Source organism: Hemiscyllium ocellatum, chromosome 10 (assembly GCF_020745735.1).
Source record: "Hemiscyllium ocellatum isolate sHemOce1 chromosome 10, sHemOce1.pat.X.cur, whole genome shotgun sequence".
In the NCBI taxonomy this organism is placed as follows: Eukaryota; Metazoa; Chordata; class Chondrichthyes; order Orectolobiformes; family Hemiscylliidae; genus Hemiscyllium; species Hemiscyllium ocellatum.
The window spans coordinates 101,995,079-102,014,085 of record NC_083410.1 but is presented as its reverse complement, the minus strand read 5'-3'; the positions used below and the strand labels follow the sequence as shown (position 1 = coordinate 102,014,085).

General features: G+C 45.0%; 1 protein-coding gene across 1 annotated transcript in view; it reads left to right on the top strand.

The window, feature by feature from the left end:
• The window catches only part of LOC132819517 (beta-soluble NSF attachment protein), a 44,651-nt gene that overhangs the window by 11,465 nt on the left and 14,179 nt on the right, over positions 1 to 19,007 (top strand). The window contains exons 3-5 of the mRNA XM_060831070.1: positions 7,336 to 7,452; positions 11,817 to 11,863; positions 12,013 to 12,090. Of these exons, the coding sequence (XP_060687053.1) occupies positions 7,336 to 7,452; positions 11,817 to 11,863; positions 12,013 to 12,090 (242 nt within the window). The remainder of the gene's footprint in view (positions 1 to 7,335; positions 7,453 to 11,816; positions 11,864 to 12,012; positions 12,091 to 19,007) is intronic.

Genomic DNA, 19,007 nt, shown 5'->3' with positions numbered 1-19,007 from the left:
CCGTCATGCCAAATTTCCTCAGTTGCCTGAGGAAGAAGAGACGTTGTTGGGCCTTTGTAAAAAGTGCGTCCACATGAAGAGTCCAAGAAAGCTTGTTGTGGATGGCCACTCCCAGGAGCTTGACATTCTCCACTCGTTCCACCTCTGTGCTGTTAATGTGTAGGCTGTTATCCAGCAGGCTCCCCTTCAATCCACATTACCAAGATGTGGAACTAATTCCATCGCCATTCCATTGTCAATGGCTCACAAGCTTTTATTCTCTTCCTAACATCACTGTGGGTGTACCTATGCCACGTGGACCAAGTATCTACACCATCAGTGCCTTTCAGTTATATATTCTTAAACTTAATGGTAAACTTAACATGCCATTAACCGTAGCATTGATTAATTTTAGTATGTGATCTGCACATTCAGAGTGACATGCCAACCATTGCTACCAGCTTTCCCTTAATTTTTCCCGGGCTGAATCTGTTCCATTCAATACAACACAGGAACATTCCCTTTGGCCCTCCAAGCAGGCATTGACATATTTTGCCCTCCCGTGCTAAAATGTGTACACTTGTGATTGCAGTTTTTTTTTTGTTCTGTGTTTACTGTTATGTTTCACAATGCTCCATTTCATCCATCGTTTGTCATTCCAGATGCAATTTCAAAATAAGTTTATTTTGCAAATCTTTTCATTGTGTTCTCTTATCTCTGCTGTTTTCCTGAAATTAATATCCCCATTTCCTCTGAGTATTTTCTGATTCGGTTGCTTTAAGTCTGAAATCAAGTTTTGTACAAAATCTAGGATTGCAGTGGATTAGAGTGTGATCACCATCGTGTTCTGTCATTGTAAGATCATGAGGGTAGTGTGTATTGTTGAAATTGGTTGCATAATCAGTTGTTTTCCTACCAGTCTGCTTTATTGTTCTTAGCGCTGATATGGAGTTTTGGTGACAGATGAAGACTGGCAGCGTAGAATGATGCCCCTTGGGCTCCTTGTACAGGAGCAGTGTCAGCTTGTTGAAGGAGCTGCCCAGTTCCATCCCACATCCTAACCTTTCTTCTCAATCACCCTGCAAATAATTCCTTTTTTTTGGATTGGATTAGATTAGGTTAGATTTGATTCCCTATAGTATGGGAAATAGGTCCTTCAGCCCAACAAGTCCACATCGACCTTCTGAAGAGTATCGCACCCAGACCCATTCCCCTACCCTGTATTTACCCCTGACTAATACGCCTAACACTTTGGGCAATTTCGCATGGCCGATTCACCTAACCTGCATGTCTGTGCACTGTGTGGGAGGAAACGGAGCACCTGGAGGAAACCCATGCAGACACGGGGAGAATGTGCAAACTCCACAGAGACAGTCGCCCGAGGCTGGAATTGAACCCTCTTGCAGTGTCCAATTGCCTTTTAGTCACTCGGAGTAGAATCTGATCTCGCTGTCCATTCTTGAAATGCCTTTAAGGTAATGATTCTGTGTGAGTGAGGGGGACTGTTTAATTATTCTGTAGCTTTTTCTTGTCAATTATAATCTAAATCCATTACAATGTGCTTCAGTTAACCATTAAATTCCCTTCACAAACAAAAACAGAAATTGCTAGAAAACTCAGCACGTCTGGCAGCATCTGTGGAGAGAAATCAGGTAACATTCCTCTGAACTAAATTCCCTTATGTCCGGTAAGTCCCAACAAGAAGTAAACCTTCATTTTAATCTTAATTTTGCTTGTCAGAATTTGAGAATATATGCATTTTTTTAAAAAAAAGTTAGAACAGTCTAGTTAAAACATAATCTCAAACTTTGGACCTTCACCATCTACAATATAATTGAGTTCCATTGAGCTTTAGATCTACAACTTTTGGTTACCAAATTAGCAGAGGAAACATTTTCTTGCTCAAGAAGACTTCTCCTGATTTAGAATGCTGCTAATGGGGTCTCTCCTTGACCTTCTCTGGATTAGAAACCATTTTATGCATTTATTTATTTAGTGACTATATCTCCTTTTGGCTTCCAACAAACTTCAGCCAGACTTCAATACTAATGCAGTACCATCACTTCCCTCTTGGGGGACTCCTGCTCACTTGATCATGCCATCACAAGCACAATGGTTAGAGCATTATAGATGAGTAATATTATCTGCAAATATGGGGCTTATATTTATACACCACCTAGCTGTAATTTGAGCCAATCAGTCATTGTTTTCAGCCTGGGTTGTCTCTTAAAGAACAACTAAAGCAAGGAATGATTGAGATTTAATCTCTTTCTCTCCAGTCTTTATCATAGTGTGTACCTTTGTGTAAAATTTTTGTTTAGATCTATCTTCTTGAAAATGGTCTGGGACATGCTGGTGGGGTTGGGGATAGTTTAAAGTGTAGTGAAAGGGTCTTTGAAACTGGTGTCACCCTTGCGCGTGCGCTCTCCCTCGCTCTCCCTCGCTCTCCCTCGCTCTCCCTCGCTCTCCCTCGCTCTCCCTCGCTCTCCCTCGCTCTCCCTCGCTCTCCCTCGCCCTCGCTCTCCCTCGCTCTCCCTCTCTCCTTCTCTCTCCCTCTCCCTCACGCTCTCTCTCTCTCCCTCTCCCTCGCGGTCTCTCTCCCTCTCTTTCCCTCCCTCTCTCTCGCTCTCTCTCGCTCTTCCCCATATCCCTTGATCCTCTTAGCCACAAGTGCTATATCTACCTCCTTCTCGAAAAGTGTTTTGTCCTCAACCACTTTTTGTGGTAGTGAATTCCACAGGCTTGTCACTCTCTGGGTGAAGATATCTCTCCTCACCTCAGTCCTAAAAGGTTTACCCCTTATTCTTAAACTATAAATCCTGGTTCTGGACTTTTCCACCATCTTTCATCTGGTCCTGTTAGAATTTTATGGGTTTCTATCAGATCCCTTTTCATTCTTCTAAATTCTAGGGAGAAATTGAGAGTGATATTGGGTTGGTTAATAAATATAGCTTAAAAGTGTGTTGCTGGAAAAGCACAGCAGGTCAGGCAGCATCAAAGGAACAGGAGAATCGACGTTTCGGGCATAAGCCCTTCTTGGTTAATAAATATGTATGCTTTCTATAGTTGACCATTCCTATGAGGACAGTATGTAATCTCCAGTTACAAACACCATTTGTCACATTTGCTTTCTTCCCCATCTGCATTTACTGCGAATATTTCATTGTTTTCTCCCCCTTTTCACCTAAAGGTCTTGCCTTGGTTTCTAGGGTTTTATAGCAGGGCACCAATCCTTCTCGAAGAAGATCACCCAAATATAACCATTCCGTAACCAACACAGAGAATGCTGGGAAAAACTCAGCAGGTCTGGCAGCCTCTGTGGAATGCGAAACAAGTCTAAGGTATTGAGTCTGGTATGACTCTTCAGAGTTGATGCTTTTTTAGCCACTCCCTTGTGAGTTTGGATAGTCAATGTGTGCTCACAGTTTGAATGTGTGTGGGAAGGTAATCCAAATCTTCGTTGAAAATGTGTTGCTGGTTAAAGCACAGCAGGTTAGGCAGCATCCAAGGAATAGGAAATTCGACATTTCGGGCATAAGCCCTTCATCAGGAATGAGGAGAGCGTGCCAAGCAGGCTAAGATAAAAGGTAGGGAGGAGGGACTTGGGGGAGGGGCGATGGAGATGTGATAGGTGGAAGGAGGTCAAGGTGAGGGTGATAGGCCGGAGTGGGATGGGGGCGGAGAGGTTAGGAAGAAAATTGCAGGTTAGGAGGGCGGTGCTGAGTTGAGGGAACCGACTGAGACAAGGTGGGGGGAGGGGAAATGAGGAAACTGGAGAAATCTGTTAATCAAAATCTTCACCTGCTTTCACAAACGCAAATCCCGAGCAGTATTATTGCATATCATCAGCAGCAGGAACCCTGGGCTGATTAACTATTTTGCTTCAGCTATTTTTAATCAACCTGTTCAGAAATGTTATGTCACATGCTTGAAATAGGTAGGATTTAAACCTAGACCATCTGACCCAAAGATAGGGACACTTCCAATATGCCTCAAAAGCCCTACAACTTTATTTACCTATTATCCAGGGAATTTTTGAGGCCTTTCATCTTTCTAACAAGGACGTCTCTGCGTAACACAGTGAAACATCCTAACCTTAATAAGCAGAGCTATTAGGAAAGCATAGTTCATTAGTGAGTTTTGAAAAGATTTGTAGCTCAGGTTGAGGTTCTGGGTGTAAATTTGCTTGCTGAGCAGGAAGGTTCACTTTCACGAAAATGACCCTTGCAGCTCAGTGAACAAACTGATCTCCAGCATAGTTCATCTTCTAAGTTGGTTTAAGCAGTCACTTAGTGATTGAAACAGGAAAACAAAGTGACAAAAGGGTTAAAAATAAACATTTTCAGTACAGGAAATGCTTGCAATAGAACATGTGAAGATATCACAAAATCGCTGCATATTCTGATCAGATAGTAATGGGTCATAAAAATTAGCAACCCCCATATCCTTTGGTTGTGATTCAGGATTTTTAAACTTTCAAAATACAAATGAATGACAATGCTGTGAACATTTTTGGTAGAAATCTTGTTCAGACTGGTGAATAAATGAGATAATTGTGTGTTTAATACCAGTTTGTTGCTGTGGGTAAATTATATTGATTGAAGGGGTAAATGATGGAATTAGGCACTCTGGACTTTCCAAGATATTTCTATGGGCATTTATAAACATTGTAGACTAAAAATCACCACACGTAGTTGAATGCTTAAAATTTTCAAATGATATTTTTCTTTAAGCTGTTTCAACTAGACATTCATTCTGGACAGAGGATATCTCTTAAAGATATTATGTAGGACAGGATTAGGCCTTTAGCCTACTGTATATGTATTGACTGTGGTGCACTCTAAATTAACCCCATCTATCTGCACGTGGTTTATATCCCACTATCCCCTGCCTGCTCATGTGTCTGTCTAAATGTTGCCTTCATAACTGTTTCCAACATTTCCCCTAGCAGTGTGTAAATGGCACTTACCACCTCTGTGTTTTTAACATAAAGACTCGCCTTGCACATCTCCTCTAAACCTATGCCCCCAAGTTATTTGAAATTTCCACTCTGGGGGAGAAGAGATCCAATTATCTACCCTCTCATAACTTTATATACTTCTACCAGGTAGCCCTCCCCACCTCCAATGCTTTAGCAAACACAATCCAAGTTTGCGAGTTTTGAGAAGATTTTTAGCTCCGGTTGAGGTCCTGAATGTAAGTTTGCTCGCTGAGTTGGAAGGTTCATTTTCAAACATTTCGTCACCTTACTAAGTAACATCTTCAGTGAGCCTCCAGTGAAACACTTGTGCTATGTCCCGCTTTCTGTTTAGCTGTTTCACTTTCCTTGGGTTGGTGATGTCATTTCCTGTTCTTTTTCTCAGAGGGTGGTAGATGGGGTCCAAATCAACATGTTTTGCGATCGAATTCCATTTGGAATTCCATGTTACTAGGAATTCTCGTGTGTCTCTGTTTGGCTTGTCCTAGGACGGATGTGTCGTCCCAGTCAAAGGATGCTAGTGAGAGTGGATCATGTCTTTTTCTGGCTAGTTGATGTTCATGTATCCTGGTGGCTAGTTTTCTGCCTGTTTGTCCAATGTAGTGTTTGCTACAGTTCTTGCATGGTATTTTGTAAATGATGTTTGGTTTGCTTGTTGTCTGTATAGGGTCTATTAAGTTCGTTAACTGCTGTTTTTAGTGCGTTGGTGAGTTTGTGGGCTACCATGATGCCAAGAGGTCTGAGTAGTCTGGCAGTCGTGTCTGATATGTCTTTGATGTAGGGGTGAGTGGCTAGGGTTTCTGGATGTGTTTTGTCTGCTCGTTTGGGCTTGTTGAGAAATTGGTGGACCGTGGTCATTGACCCGTTCTTTTTGAATACACAATATAGATGATTTTCTTCTACATTGCAGTGTGTAGACAAAACCAATGTCTACAGGAAAAAAACATATGGACCAAATACTGAACTACAGAAGCAACCATCCCAACACCCACAAACGAAGCTGCATGAACTCATTATTTAGATGAGCCACCATACACTGCAGCACAGAGGAACTATGAAGAGCAGATATTATAATATCGTTGATATGAAGTAATGCTGTTGTGTTGACAAATTAAAATACACATCAAAACATGTCCATGTGTCCTGATACTGTGTGTTACTGTAGAGTGGAACTGTTGACAGCTAACAACAAATGCTGGAGATCCCAGTGGGTCAGACAGCATCCATGGAGAGGGAGTATGCTAACATTTTGAGTCTAGTTGACTCTTCTTCAGAGTCAGCTACGATAGGGTCATCTAGACTAAAAAAATGTTAGATTGCTCTCTATTCAAGGACAAAGTGAGGTCTGCAGATGCTGGAGATCAGAGCTGAAAATGTGTTGCTGGAAAAGCGCAGCAGGTCAGGCAGCATCCGAGGAACAGGAAATTCGACATTTCGGGCATAAGCCCTTCCTGATGAAGGGCTTATGCCCAAAACGTCGAATTTCCTGTTCCTTGGATGCTGCCTGACCTGCTGCGCTTTTCCAGCAACACATTTTCAGCTCTGCTCTCTATTCAACGATGCTGTCTGACCTGCTGTGATCTGCAACATTTGTTGCTTTCAGTGCAGATTCCAGCATCTGCAGTAATTTACTCCTACATTTAGAACCGTCGATCAGCCTGAGAGCATTTAATCATTGCAGAGGGAGGAAGAGAGCTTCTTCAAGGAAGGCATCCTTACAAGAGGATTCGCAGTAGGTTAAAATCTTCGAGGAGAAAGTGAGGACTGCAGATGCTGGAGATCAGAGCTGAAAATGTGTTGCTGGAAAAGCACAGCAGGTCAGGCAGCATCCAAGGTTAATCCTTGTAGAGGGAGGAAGAGAGCATCCTGAAGAAGGGCTCATGCTCCTTGGATGATTAGATTAGATTAGACTTACAGTGTGGAAACAGGCCCTTCGGCCCAACAAGTCCACACCAACCCGCCGAAGCGCAATCCACCCATACCCCTACACTTTACCCCTACCTAACACTACGGGCAATTTAGCATGGCCAATTCACCTGACCTGCAATCTTTTGGACTGTGGGAGGAAACCGGAGCACCCGGAGGAAACCCACACAGACACGGGGAGAACGTGCAAACTCCACACAGTCAGTCGCCTGAGTCGGGAATTGAACCCGGGTCTCAGGCGCTGTGAGGCAGCAGTGCTAACCACTGTGCCAGCGTGCTGCCCATCTCCAGCATCTGCAGTCCTCACTTTCTTCTAGCATTTAATCATTGCCAAAGTCATAACTTATAACGTGTTTAGATGTTCTGACTCTCCTTAGATTCCATAGGTAATGTTACTATTTCACCATGTGCTGACGTGCAGTAGATGTTACTGTTTTCTTTGCATTGACCAGCTGCAGGGAATGCGTTTTGCCAAGCCGCCAAACTGCACCTACAGTTACAAAGCAAACACGATGCTGCCACCAGTTTTGTGGATGCTGGGAATGCGTACAAGAAGGCAGACCCACAAGGTAGGTGACCTTTTATATTGCAGAGCTCCTGCCTGGTTTACTTATTCAGACATTTTGTTCAAGTGAGGGGGAGAAATCGAAGCATATTAACTCTCCCTTAAGCACTTTGGTCCCTCTATCTCTAATTATTCTCCAGCTCTTGCTTTTACTGCTCAGAAACAAGTGGCTTTGCGGCAGCATGTCCCTGCTCTGAGCTGCGAATGAAAGATATTGGCTGTTCTGTGGCTGACTCGATCACAGCAACAAGCATCATGCACCAAGCATTTACACGGCTCTCCAAACCAGGTTTGAACCAGACCACCGGCTTTGTAAGGGAGGGGAGAACCAGCTGTGATAGACTCAACTGCAGCAGACATTCAGAGGGCATGCTGTGCTGAGTTTTAATGGAGGCTCCTCTCTTTCTAAATTTATTAGCTTCTGGCATGTGAAAGCTTTGCCTTGCAGACTTGGAATTTGGTCTGGGGGGACTATTAAATTCAGCAAAGTAGCAGTTTTAGAGAGATATCTATAGCTGTCATATTTCTAACTTATACAATAGATCACTGCAAAGTAATGCAACTACTATTCATTTTTAGTCCTCTTTTTGTATCTAAGATTTGTACCTAACAACATGGCATTATAAGTGGTGACGTCCACTTTTCACTGTACTTCTGTACTTGAGTACCCGTGACAATGAACAATATTCTATTCTTTCCTACATTCTCAAGTCAAAGAGTGTGGTGCTGGACAAGCACAGCTGATCAAGCAGCATCTGAGGAGCAGGAGAGTCAACACTTCGAGCTTTTCTGCCTTCCATCTCACATCCCATTCCATCCCACATCCCATTCCACCCTGCATTCCATCCCACATCCCATCCTACCCTGCATTCCATCCCACCCTGCATTCCATCCCACATCTTTATTCCTTTACGGCATTTGTTTGTCTCTGGTAAGGCCAGTATTTCCTGCCTATCCCTAATTGCCCCTGAATTGAGTAACATACAAGAGTCCACTGCATTTCTGTATGTCTCGTTCGGACCAAATAAGATTTCCCTCACAGAATCATACAGCACAGAAGAGGGTTATCAGCCTATCCTGTCTGCCTGACCTATCTCCGCTAATTCCACTATCCAGCCTTGAATGTTATGACAATGAGCTCACCCCTCCGCATGCATTTTAAATGTTGTGAGATGTCCAGTCTCTCTTACCCTCCCAGGCAGTGCATCCCAGATTCCTGGCACCATCTGGGTGCAAATTGTTTTCCTGAAATCCCCTGTGAACATCCTGCCCTTCACGTTAAAATAATGCCCTGTCTTGTTATCAATCCTTCAAGTAAAGGGGACAGCTGTTTCCTATCCACCCTGTTCATGCCCCCCCCCCCCCCCCACCCCCCTGTGTACACCTCTATCACGTTCCTCCCCCAGCCTTCTGTGTTCCAAAGAAAACAGCCAGAGTCTATGCAGCCTCTCTTAGCCACTAAAGGGCAGTAGTGAACCAAATGAAACAATCAATATTGGTTGTCACGGTCGCCTTTGTTCAGAAAAGGTTTTAATTCCGAATTTTAATTAATTGAATTGAAAACTTCTGTCAGCTGCTGTGGTGGGATTTGAACCGGTGTCCTCACAACATCAGCCTGGGTCTCTGCATTGTTGCTCCATTGATGTTTCTGATGGATGTGGGTTTCCTGTGTGGTGTAAGTGTTGTCAATTGTGCTGTGGGCGATGCAGGGAAGGAGAATGCTCCAGTTTCAAGCTGAAAGCCACCCAGTGCCACTGGTGTACAGGAACTGCTGCAGTCACCCAATGTCCTCATAACCAGTTACAAAATGAGAAAGAAATGGACTGGTACCAGGAGAAAGGAAAATCTAAAGTCCTCATTTTGTTTTCACTTCTTGGTTTTATCCAGCAGAATAAGTTTGAAGAGAACGGGAGGGGAGTCTGGCCACAGGTAACAGTAACGGCACGGTGGCTCAGTGGTTAGCACTGTTGCCTCACAGCGCCAGGGACCCAGATTCGATTCCTGCCTCGGGTGACTGTCTGTTGTGGAGTTTGCACATTCTTCCCGTGTCTGCGTGGGTTTCCTCGGGTGCTCTGGTTTCCACCCACACTCCAAAGATATGCCATGAATTGGCCATGCTAAATTGCCCACAGTGTTAGCTGCGTTAGTTGGCGTTAAACGTAGGGTAGGGGAATGGGTCCGGGTGGGTTACTCTTCAGAGGGTCGTTGTGGACTTGTTGGGCCGAGGGACCTATTTCCATATCGGAGGGAATCTAATCTAATCTAATGAAGTTCAATAAAGACAAGTTTGCAGTGCATGGGAGGCCCAGAGAGATTGGTCAGGCCTAGAGTTAAGAGGTCTGTACAAAACATGAGTTCTTACTTTTTTTTTAAGGAAGCTCAGTTAGTGATGGAAAAAACTCACACCGTGATCCTGCTTTCTGTTTAAACTGCATGCTTTCTTCGTAATAGGTGGTCATAGAGTCATCGAGATGTACAGCATGGAAACAGACCCTTCGGTTCAACCTGTCCATGCCGACCAGATATCCCAACCCAAACTAATCCCACCTGCCAGCACCCGGCCCATATCCCTCCAAACCCTTCCTATTCATATACCCATCCAAATGCCTCTTAAATGTTGTAGTTGTACCAGCCTCCACCACATCCTCTGGCAGCTCATTCCATACACGTACCACCCTCTGTGTGAAAAAGTTGCCCCTGAGGTCTCTTTTATATCTTTCCCCTCTCACCCTAAACCTATGCCCTGAACTCCCCAACACCAGGGAAAAGACTTTGCCTATTTATCCTATCCATGCCCCTCAATTTTGTAAACCTCTGTAAGGTCACCCCTCAGCCTCCAACACTCCAGGGAAAACAGCCCCAGCCTGTTCAACCTCTCCCTGTGTATGGACAACACTTGCACACCCAAAACAAAATGTCTCTACTTAGAAGTGATTTTGTATTGGGGCAGCGTTGATTGAACAATCTGGAATGTGCCCGATAACCAATTTACGATGTTCAGCCAAACCTTTAACGTGGCTCATTTGTAGCTGAACCTGCTGGCAACTTATTTACCTGCATCCTAATTAACTCCTGGACACCAAAGAAACAAATTGATATCATTGTTACGCTTCAGTTACACAGGGCATGGGTGAGACTAATTGGATTACTGTGTACTGTATTGGTCTGCTTATTTAAGGATGGAAAAGCGTTGGAAGCAGGACAGAGGAAGATCACTAACACCTGGAATAGACAGATTGTCGTGTGGAGAAAAGTTGGACAGGCTAGGCCTGTATCTGCTAGAGTGTAGAAGAGGCACTGAATTCTTAAAATCATAGAATTCCCTACAATGTGGTTGCAGGTCACTCAGCCCATTGAGTAACATTCCTGATGAAGGGCTTATGCTCGAAACGTTGAATTCCCTATTCCTGAGATGCTGCCTGGCCTGCTGTGCTTTGACCAGCAACACATTTTCAGCACTCAGCCCATTGAGTCCACACTGATGCCCGAAGAGCATCTCACCCAGACCCAACCGCCTACCCTATCCCTGTAACCCTGTGTTTCCCAATCCACAGCTTGCACATCTCTGGACACCCATGGGCAATTTAGCATGGCCAATCCCCCTAACCTGCAAATCTTTGGGAGGAAACCAGAGCAAACCCATGCAGACACTGGGAGAACGTGTAAACTCCACACGGACAGCTGCCCCTAACACTGGGAATTGAACCTGGGTCCCTGGCACTGTAAGGCAGCAGTGCTAACCGACATTTCGGGCAAAAGCCCTTCATCAGGAATAAAAGGGGCTTTTGCCTGAAACGTCGATTTCGCTGCACTTTGGATGCTGCCTGAACTGCTGTGCTCTTCCAGCACCACTGATCCAGAATCTGATTTCCAGCATCTGCAATCATTGTTTTTACCCTACAGCAGTGCTAACCGCTCATGTAGGATCTTGGCTCTTGAGAAAGTGTGCGTGCGAAAGATGTTTTTCTTCTAGAAGTATCTAGATTTAAGGGGGTCACTTTTTAAAAATAAGGAGTGGCCAATGTAAGATGGAGATGAGGATGAAGTTTTTTCCCCTCACACAGTCTTAGGAACTTACTTCCTTTCTTTGGATATTTTTACAGCAGAGATTAGATTCATAAAGGGCGAAAGATTATGAAAGTAGGCACAAGGTGCAGTAAATCAAATGGGCTGTGATCTTGTTGAATAGCAGGACAGGCTCTGTAGGCTGAATAGCTGGCTCCTCTTTTTAATTTATGTCTGTGGGACTCCCAAGCTCACTTCTTATTTTTTATTTTAAAATGTAAAGTGAAATGACTGAGCTACATTTTATAAATTGAACACTGAAACACTGGTTTTCTGAATTAGCTTTTGTTGTTTTCCCCACAGAGGCCATCAACTGCTTAAATGCTGCTATTGACATATACACAGATATGGTAAGAAGCTTCATTAACATTGCTGTGTTCAGAAGGAGATCAATGTAACTCGACTCTGCAGAGTAACTGATGATGTTTGCATAATAAATTCCATTTGACGTCTCCAGAAACAACTCACTGCATTCTTTGATTTTGTTTTTATTTTACAGGGGAGGTTTACAATTGCAGCAAAACACCATATCACCATCGCAGAGATTTATGAATCTGAGCTGGTAGATATTGAAAAGGTATTGTGTTAGAATCTTTTTTTCCACACTCTCCATGCTCTTCACCCTAATTGTTTTCAGCTCTTTGTCATTCATTGTAAAATCAGATTACAGTCACTGTTAATGGCGACTATACACTCTGGGGGGAAAAACATTTGTTGTGTGATGTCCCCTTTAACATGTCAAGACTAAGGTGAACTTGGGAGTATTCTGAAATACTTTTCTTTTAACTGGTTATGATGTCCAGAGTCCAATAAATGTCAGTGTCACCTGAGGTTGCCTGGGGATTAATAAAAAAAAGCTATGTAGCAAAAAGGTTAATAGAAAGTTAATGGAATGATGAGGTGGGCACAAGCGTTTCTGTTTGTTCAGAACATGCAGAATTGGTGAGTCTGAAAGCAGAAGAGACAGTATGTAAATGGATCTGTTTTCTATTTAACATCTTAATGTGGAAGCAATTCTGTGTGACTACGACAGAGACTGTATGCAGTTGTAACTTCCAGTGAACTGGAGACGGGAAGAACAGGAAATGATGGATTGGAAAAGACCGACTGCTCCTGTTCCAGTTTACCAGAGCAAACCAGAACATTTTAAGGGATTGACAAAGGAATTTCTAGGGATTCTGTAGCATCAGCACTGATATGACTTATATGAGAGTGATAATTGTTGGTGTGAACAACATCCAGGGAGTTTGGATGGGATGCTGATGAAATTTATTCAAGGGCCGAACTGACTTCAGTAGGAAAGATTTGGAGACAGTTTGGATACGGTTCACATTTATGTGGGAAGTAATGTGAAGGCTTGTAACTACATAAGGTATATCTTTGACTATTTGAAGTGAAACTTACTTTTCAATTTGAAATATCCTTCTCTTGTTAAATACTGTTTGAATTATGTTGATTTTGATTGGTTTGTTGCAGTAAAAGCTTTACAAAGTGAAATATTTTACTTCAGTTGATGTCGTGGGGATTCCTTTCTTTTTTAATACCACCTGGGTTCAAAAAATACACGTTCGTAACTGATCCTTTATAAATCCTTAGTAGTTTCCTTTGAACATTATTTGTCAAAGTACTCTTACCACTCTCTGCCCAGTAAAAGTTTTCAAAGCTCTCACACAATTTCAATTACTAAGTTATTAATATTTTTGGATGTTGATCTAATAAAGTGGCCTTGATAATTTTCTAATATAGGCTTCAAAACTATCTTTGTTATAACAGTTGCATATTGCTAATTGTTGCAATAATTCAGAATTTGAAAACATGAAACAATTGATCTATTCATTTGGATGACTAATTGCATTGTTGTGTTTTATGAAAAGTTTGACAAAATAAACAAATAATGGTGAGGTGCTGCATTTTTTTGGAAAGGCAAATTACGACAGGACTTATACACCTTTTAATGGTAAGGTCCTGGTAGTGTTGCTGAACAAAGAGACCTTTTGAGTGCAGGTTCATAGTTCCTTCAAAATGAAGGAATACTGTGTTCAATTCTGGTCTTTCTGCTATACAAAAAATGTTGTAAAACTTGAAAAGATTCAGAAAAGATTTACAAGGATGTTGCCAGGATTGGAGGGTTTGATCTATAGAGAGAAGCTGAATAGGCTCGGGCTGTTTTCTCTGGAGCGTTGGAAGCTGAGGTGACCTTTTAGAGGATTATAAAATCATCAGGGTAAATAGTCAAGATATTTTCCCTGAGGTCAGGAGTCCAGAACTAGAGGGCATAGGTTTAAGGTGAGGGGAAAGATTTTAAAAGGGACCTAACTAACAGAGGGTGGGTCCGTGTGTTTTTTTTTAAAAATTCATTTGTGGGACTTGGGCGTTGCTAGCTGGCCAGTATTGATAGCCCATTCCTGTTTGCTCTTGAGAAGGTGTTGGTGAGCTGCCTTCCTGAATCGCTGCAGTCCACTTACTGCGGGCTGACCCACAATGCCAGTAGGGAGGGAATTCCAGGATTTTGACCCAACAACTGTGAAGGAATGATGGTATATTTCCAAGTCAGGGTGGTGAGCAGCTTGGAGGGAAACTTGCGGGAGGTGGTGTTCCCAAGTACCTGCTGCACTTGACCTTCTAGATGGAAGAGGCTTATGGATGAATTTCGGTGAATTTCTGCAGTGCACCTTTGTAGATTGGTACACACTGCTACCACTGAGAACCGGTGGTGGAGGGATTGAATGTTTGTAGATGTGGCGCCAATCAAGTGGGTTGCTTTGTCCTGGATGCTGTGAAGCTTCTTGAGTGTTGGAGCTACACCCATCCAGGCAAGTGGGGAGTATTCCATCACACTCCTGATTTGTGCCTTGTAGATGGTGGACAGGCTTTGGGGAGTCAGGAGGTGAGTTACTTGCCACAGTATCCTTAGTCTCTGACCTGCTCTTGGAGCCACTGTGTTTATGCAGTGAGTCTAGTTGAGCTTCTGGTCAATTTTTTTTAAATTTCAAAAATATACTTTATTCGTAAAATTATTTTGATATCTATACAATTGGTCATGCCATTCTTATGCGCACATTGCATTCCTTTACATACAGAGATCGGAATTAATCATTTGTATATACAAGTCTGGACATTGACCATCCAGATATTTAGCTGAGGCGTCAGCGGGGCCCAACTTCTGAGTGGGCCCCCTGTGCTTAGGCAGGCAGACCTTACACAGTGGTCTTTCCCCACTGCGCCTTGGTGGCAGCTGCCCCAAGCTTCAGCGCGTCCCTCAACACATAGTCCTGGATCTTGGAATGTGCCAGTCTGCAACACTCAGTCAGGGTCAACTCCTTCAGCTGGAAGATCAACAGGTTTCTGACTGCCCATAGAGCGTCTTTGACCGAGCTGATGATCCTCCAGGCACAGTTGATGTTCGTCTCGGTGTGAGTCCCAGGGAACAGGCCGTAGAGCACAGAGTCCCACGTCACAGTGCTACTTGGGACAACCCTCGACAAACACCACTGCATTCCTCTCCAGACTTCCTCTGCATAGGCACATTCCAGAGGAGGTGTGTGACAGTCTCTTCCCCCCCGACAGCCGCTTCGAGGGCAGCGTGCGGTGCGGCTGAGAGTCTGGGCGTGCATAAAAGATCTCACAGGCAGAGCCCTTCTCACCACCAGCCAAGCCATGTCTTGGTGCTTGTTGGAAAGTTTTGGCGATGAGGCATTCTGCCAAATGACTTTGACAGTCTGCTCAGGGAAACGCTCGATAGGATCTGCCCTCTCCTTTTCCCGAAGGGTCTCAAGGACACTACGTGCTGACCACTTCCTGATGGACTTATGGCCAAAGGTGTTTTTCTTCATAAATTTCTCCACGAAGGACAGGTGATACGGAGTGGTCCAACTACTCGGTGCGTTCTGCAGCAGCGAGGCCAGGCCCATCCTTCGCAACACCGGGGACAGGTAAAACCTGAGTACGTAGTGACATTTGGTGCTTGCATACCGGGGATCCACGCACAGCTTGATGCAGCCACACACAAAGGTGGCCATCAGGGTGAGGGTGGCATTGGGTGTGTTCTTTTCTCCCCCATTGCCCAGATCTTTATACATCGAGTCCCTTCGGACTCGGTCCATCTTTGATCTCCACATGAAGTGGAAGATGGCCTGGGTGACTGCGGCGGCACAGGTTGTGGGAATAGGCCAGACCTGTGCCACATATAACCGCAATGACAGTGCCTCACACCTGATGACCAGATTTTTAACCATGATGGAGAGCAACTGTTGCTTCCATCTGCCCAGTTTCTACCTCACTTTCCTGATATGCTCCTCCCAAGACTTGGCGCACACACACCAGCCCCTCTGAACCAAATACCCAGCACCTTCAGGTGGTCAGTCTTGACGGTGAAGGGGATGGAGGGTTGGTCGGTCCAGTTCCCGAAAAGCATGGCCTCGCTCTTGCCTCGGTTTAGCTTGGCCCCCGAGGCCCGTTCGAACTGGTCATATATGCACATGAGTCCGTACACGGACAGCAGATCCGAGCAGAAAACGGCAACGTCATCCACGTACAGGGAGGCCTTAACCTGTAGGCCCCAGATGCTAGGAATAGTCACCCCTCTCAGGCTCACATCCTTCCTAACGGACTCGGCAAATGGCTCTATGCAGCACACAAACAAGGCAGGAGAGAGAGGGCAGCCCTGCCTGACTCCAGATCTGACTGGGAAGCTGTCTGATTCCCACCCATTGATTGAGACTGCACTGACAATGTTGGTGTAGAGCAGTCTGATCCAATTGCAAGATTCGCTCCCAAGGCCCATTTTGGAGACAACATCTCTCATATACGCATGCGATATCCTGTCAAAGGCTTTCTCCTGGTCCAGGCTGATGAGGCAGGTACCAACCCCCTGTCCTGCACGTAGGCAATCATATCCCTGAGGACTGCGAGACTCTCAGAAATCCTCCTGCCTGGTACAGCACAGGTTTGGTCAGGGTGAATCCTCTGTGACATCGACCCCCATTTTCTGCAGCAGGAGGAGGTTTTGCATACTTTCCTGGAGTTGGGACAATTTTCCCTGCCTCTCTCACCTTTTAAGGATGAAGAACCTCTTGATTTTTCCTTTTACTGTTTCCCGCCAGAATGCTGGAGACTTAGAGGGGCTTCACGGTTCTCCAACCTGTGTAGTCCCTCTTGAGCTCCTCAATGTTTCCTGGGGTGAACAGCTTGGTGTTCAGCTTCCATGTTCCTTTACCAGCCCGCTGCTCATCCTGTAGGTGACAGTCGGCCAGCAGGAGGCAGTGGTCAGAGAAGTCAGTGGATCTGACCGAGAGCGTTCGGGACACAAACAGGTAATCGATCCTTGAGCGGATAGACCCGTCTGCCCGTGACCAGGTGTATCTACACTGCGCTCCATCTGCAAGGGTGCTGAAGACATTGTACTGCTTGGCATCTTTGACCATTTCCATCAGGACTCTGGACATGGCGTCCAGTTTACTATCCCCTCCCCTCCCCACCCCCGGATCGTCCATCTGCGTCAATGATACTGGTCAATGATAAACTCAAGGATGTTGACAGTGGGGGATTCATTGATGGTAATACTGTTGAATGCCAAGGGGCAGTAGTTAGTGCCTCTTATTGGTGATGGTTATTGTCTGGCATTTGTGTGTGTGAATCTTACTTGCCACTTGTCAGCCCAAGCCTGGATATTGTTCAGATTTTGTTGCATTTGCACACAGACTGCTTCAGTATCTGAGGAGTTGTGAATGATGATGAATGCTGTGTGCAATCATCTGCAAATATCCGCACTCCTGACTTTGACAGAGGGAAGGTTGTTGATGAAGTAGCTGAAGATTGTTGGGCCTAAGACACTAGCCTGAGGGACTCCTGCAGGGATGTCCTGGAGCTGAGTAGACTGACCCTCTACACTCGCAACCATCTTCCTTTGTGCCAGGTATGACTCTAACCAGCAGAGTGTTTGTCCCCTGATACCCATTGATTCCAACTTTGTCAGGGCTCCTTGATGCCATACTCCGTCAAATGCGGCCTTCGTGTCAAGGGCTGTCACTCTCCCCTCCCCTCTGGAATTCAGCTCTTCTGTCCATGTTTTGCACTAAGACTGTAATGAGATCAGGAGTCGGGTGACCCTGGCGAAACCCAAACTGGGCATCACTGAGCAGGTTGTTGCTGAGCAGGTGCTGCTTGGTAGCACTGTTGATGATACCTTCCATCACTTTACTGATGATCGAGTGTAGACTGTGCAGTAATTGGCCGGGTAGGATTTGTCCTGCTTCTTGTGTACAGGACATACCTGGGCAATTTTCCGCATTGTCGGGGTGGATGCCGGTGTTGTAACTGTACTGGAAGAGCTTGGCAAGGGGAGCAGCAAGTTGGGAGGACACATCTTCAGTAATATTGCCGGAATCTTATCAGGGCCCATTGCCTTTGCAGTATCCAGTGCCTCCAAGGCATTTCTTGATATCACGTGGAGTGAATCGATTGGGTGGAGACTGGTATCTGTAATACTGGGGACCACAAGGAGCCTGAGATGGATCACGTACTCGGAACGTCTGACCTAAGATTGTTGCGAATCCATCAGCCTGATCTTTTGCATTGATGTGCTGGGCTCCTGCAACATTGAGGATGGTGGATATTTGTATAGACTCCTCCTTCAATGAGTTGTTAATTGTCCACCATCATTCATGACTGGCTGTGGAAGGATTGCAGAGTTAGATCTTATCCATTGGTTGTGGGATCGTTTGGCTCTGTCTATCACTTGCTGTTTATGCTGTTTGGCAGGTGAATAGTCCTGTTTGGTAGCTTCACCAGGTTGACACCTCATTTTCAGGTATGCCTGATGCTGCTGCTGGCATGCCCTCCTGCACTCTCCATTGAACCCAGGTTGATCCCCTGGCTTTGTGGTAATGGTTGATGGGGGAGATGCCAGGCCATAGGGTTACAGATTGTGCTGGATAACAGCTGCTTCTGTTGATGGCCCACAGCGCCTCATGGATGCCCAGTCTTGAGCTGCTGAATTGGTTCGAAGTCTGTCCCATTTAGCACGGTGATAGTGCCATACAACATGATGGAGGTTATTCTCAATGTGAAGGCAGGACTTTGTCTCCACAAGGACAGTGCGATGGTCATTTACCGATTATTGTCTTGGACAGATCCTTCTGCAGCTGGGAGAAGAGTAAGGATGAGGTCAAGTATGTTTTTTCCTCTTCTTGGTTCCTTCACCACCTTCCGCAGACCCAGTCTAGCTGTTATATCCTTTAGGACCCGACCAGCTTGATCAGTAATGCTGCTGGCGAGCCGCCCTTAGCGGTAGACATTGAAATCCCCCACCCAGTGTACATTTTGTGCTGTTGCTGCCCTCAGTGCTTCCTCCAAGTGCTTCCTCAATATGGATAACTGATTCATCAGCCGAAGGAGGATGTGCTAACCAGTTAGAGGTTTCCTTGCCCATGTTTAACCAGAAGCCGTGAGACTTCATGTGGAATGAGCTACCAGAGAAAGTGCGAAGGCTAATAC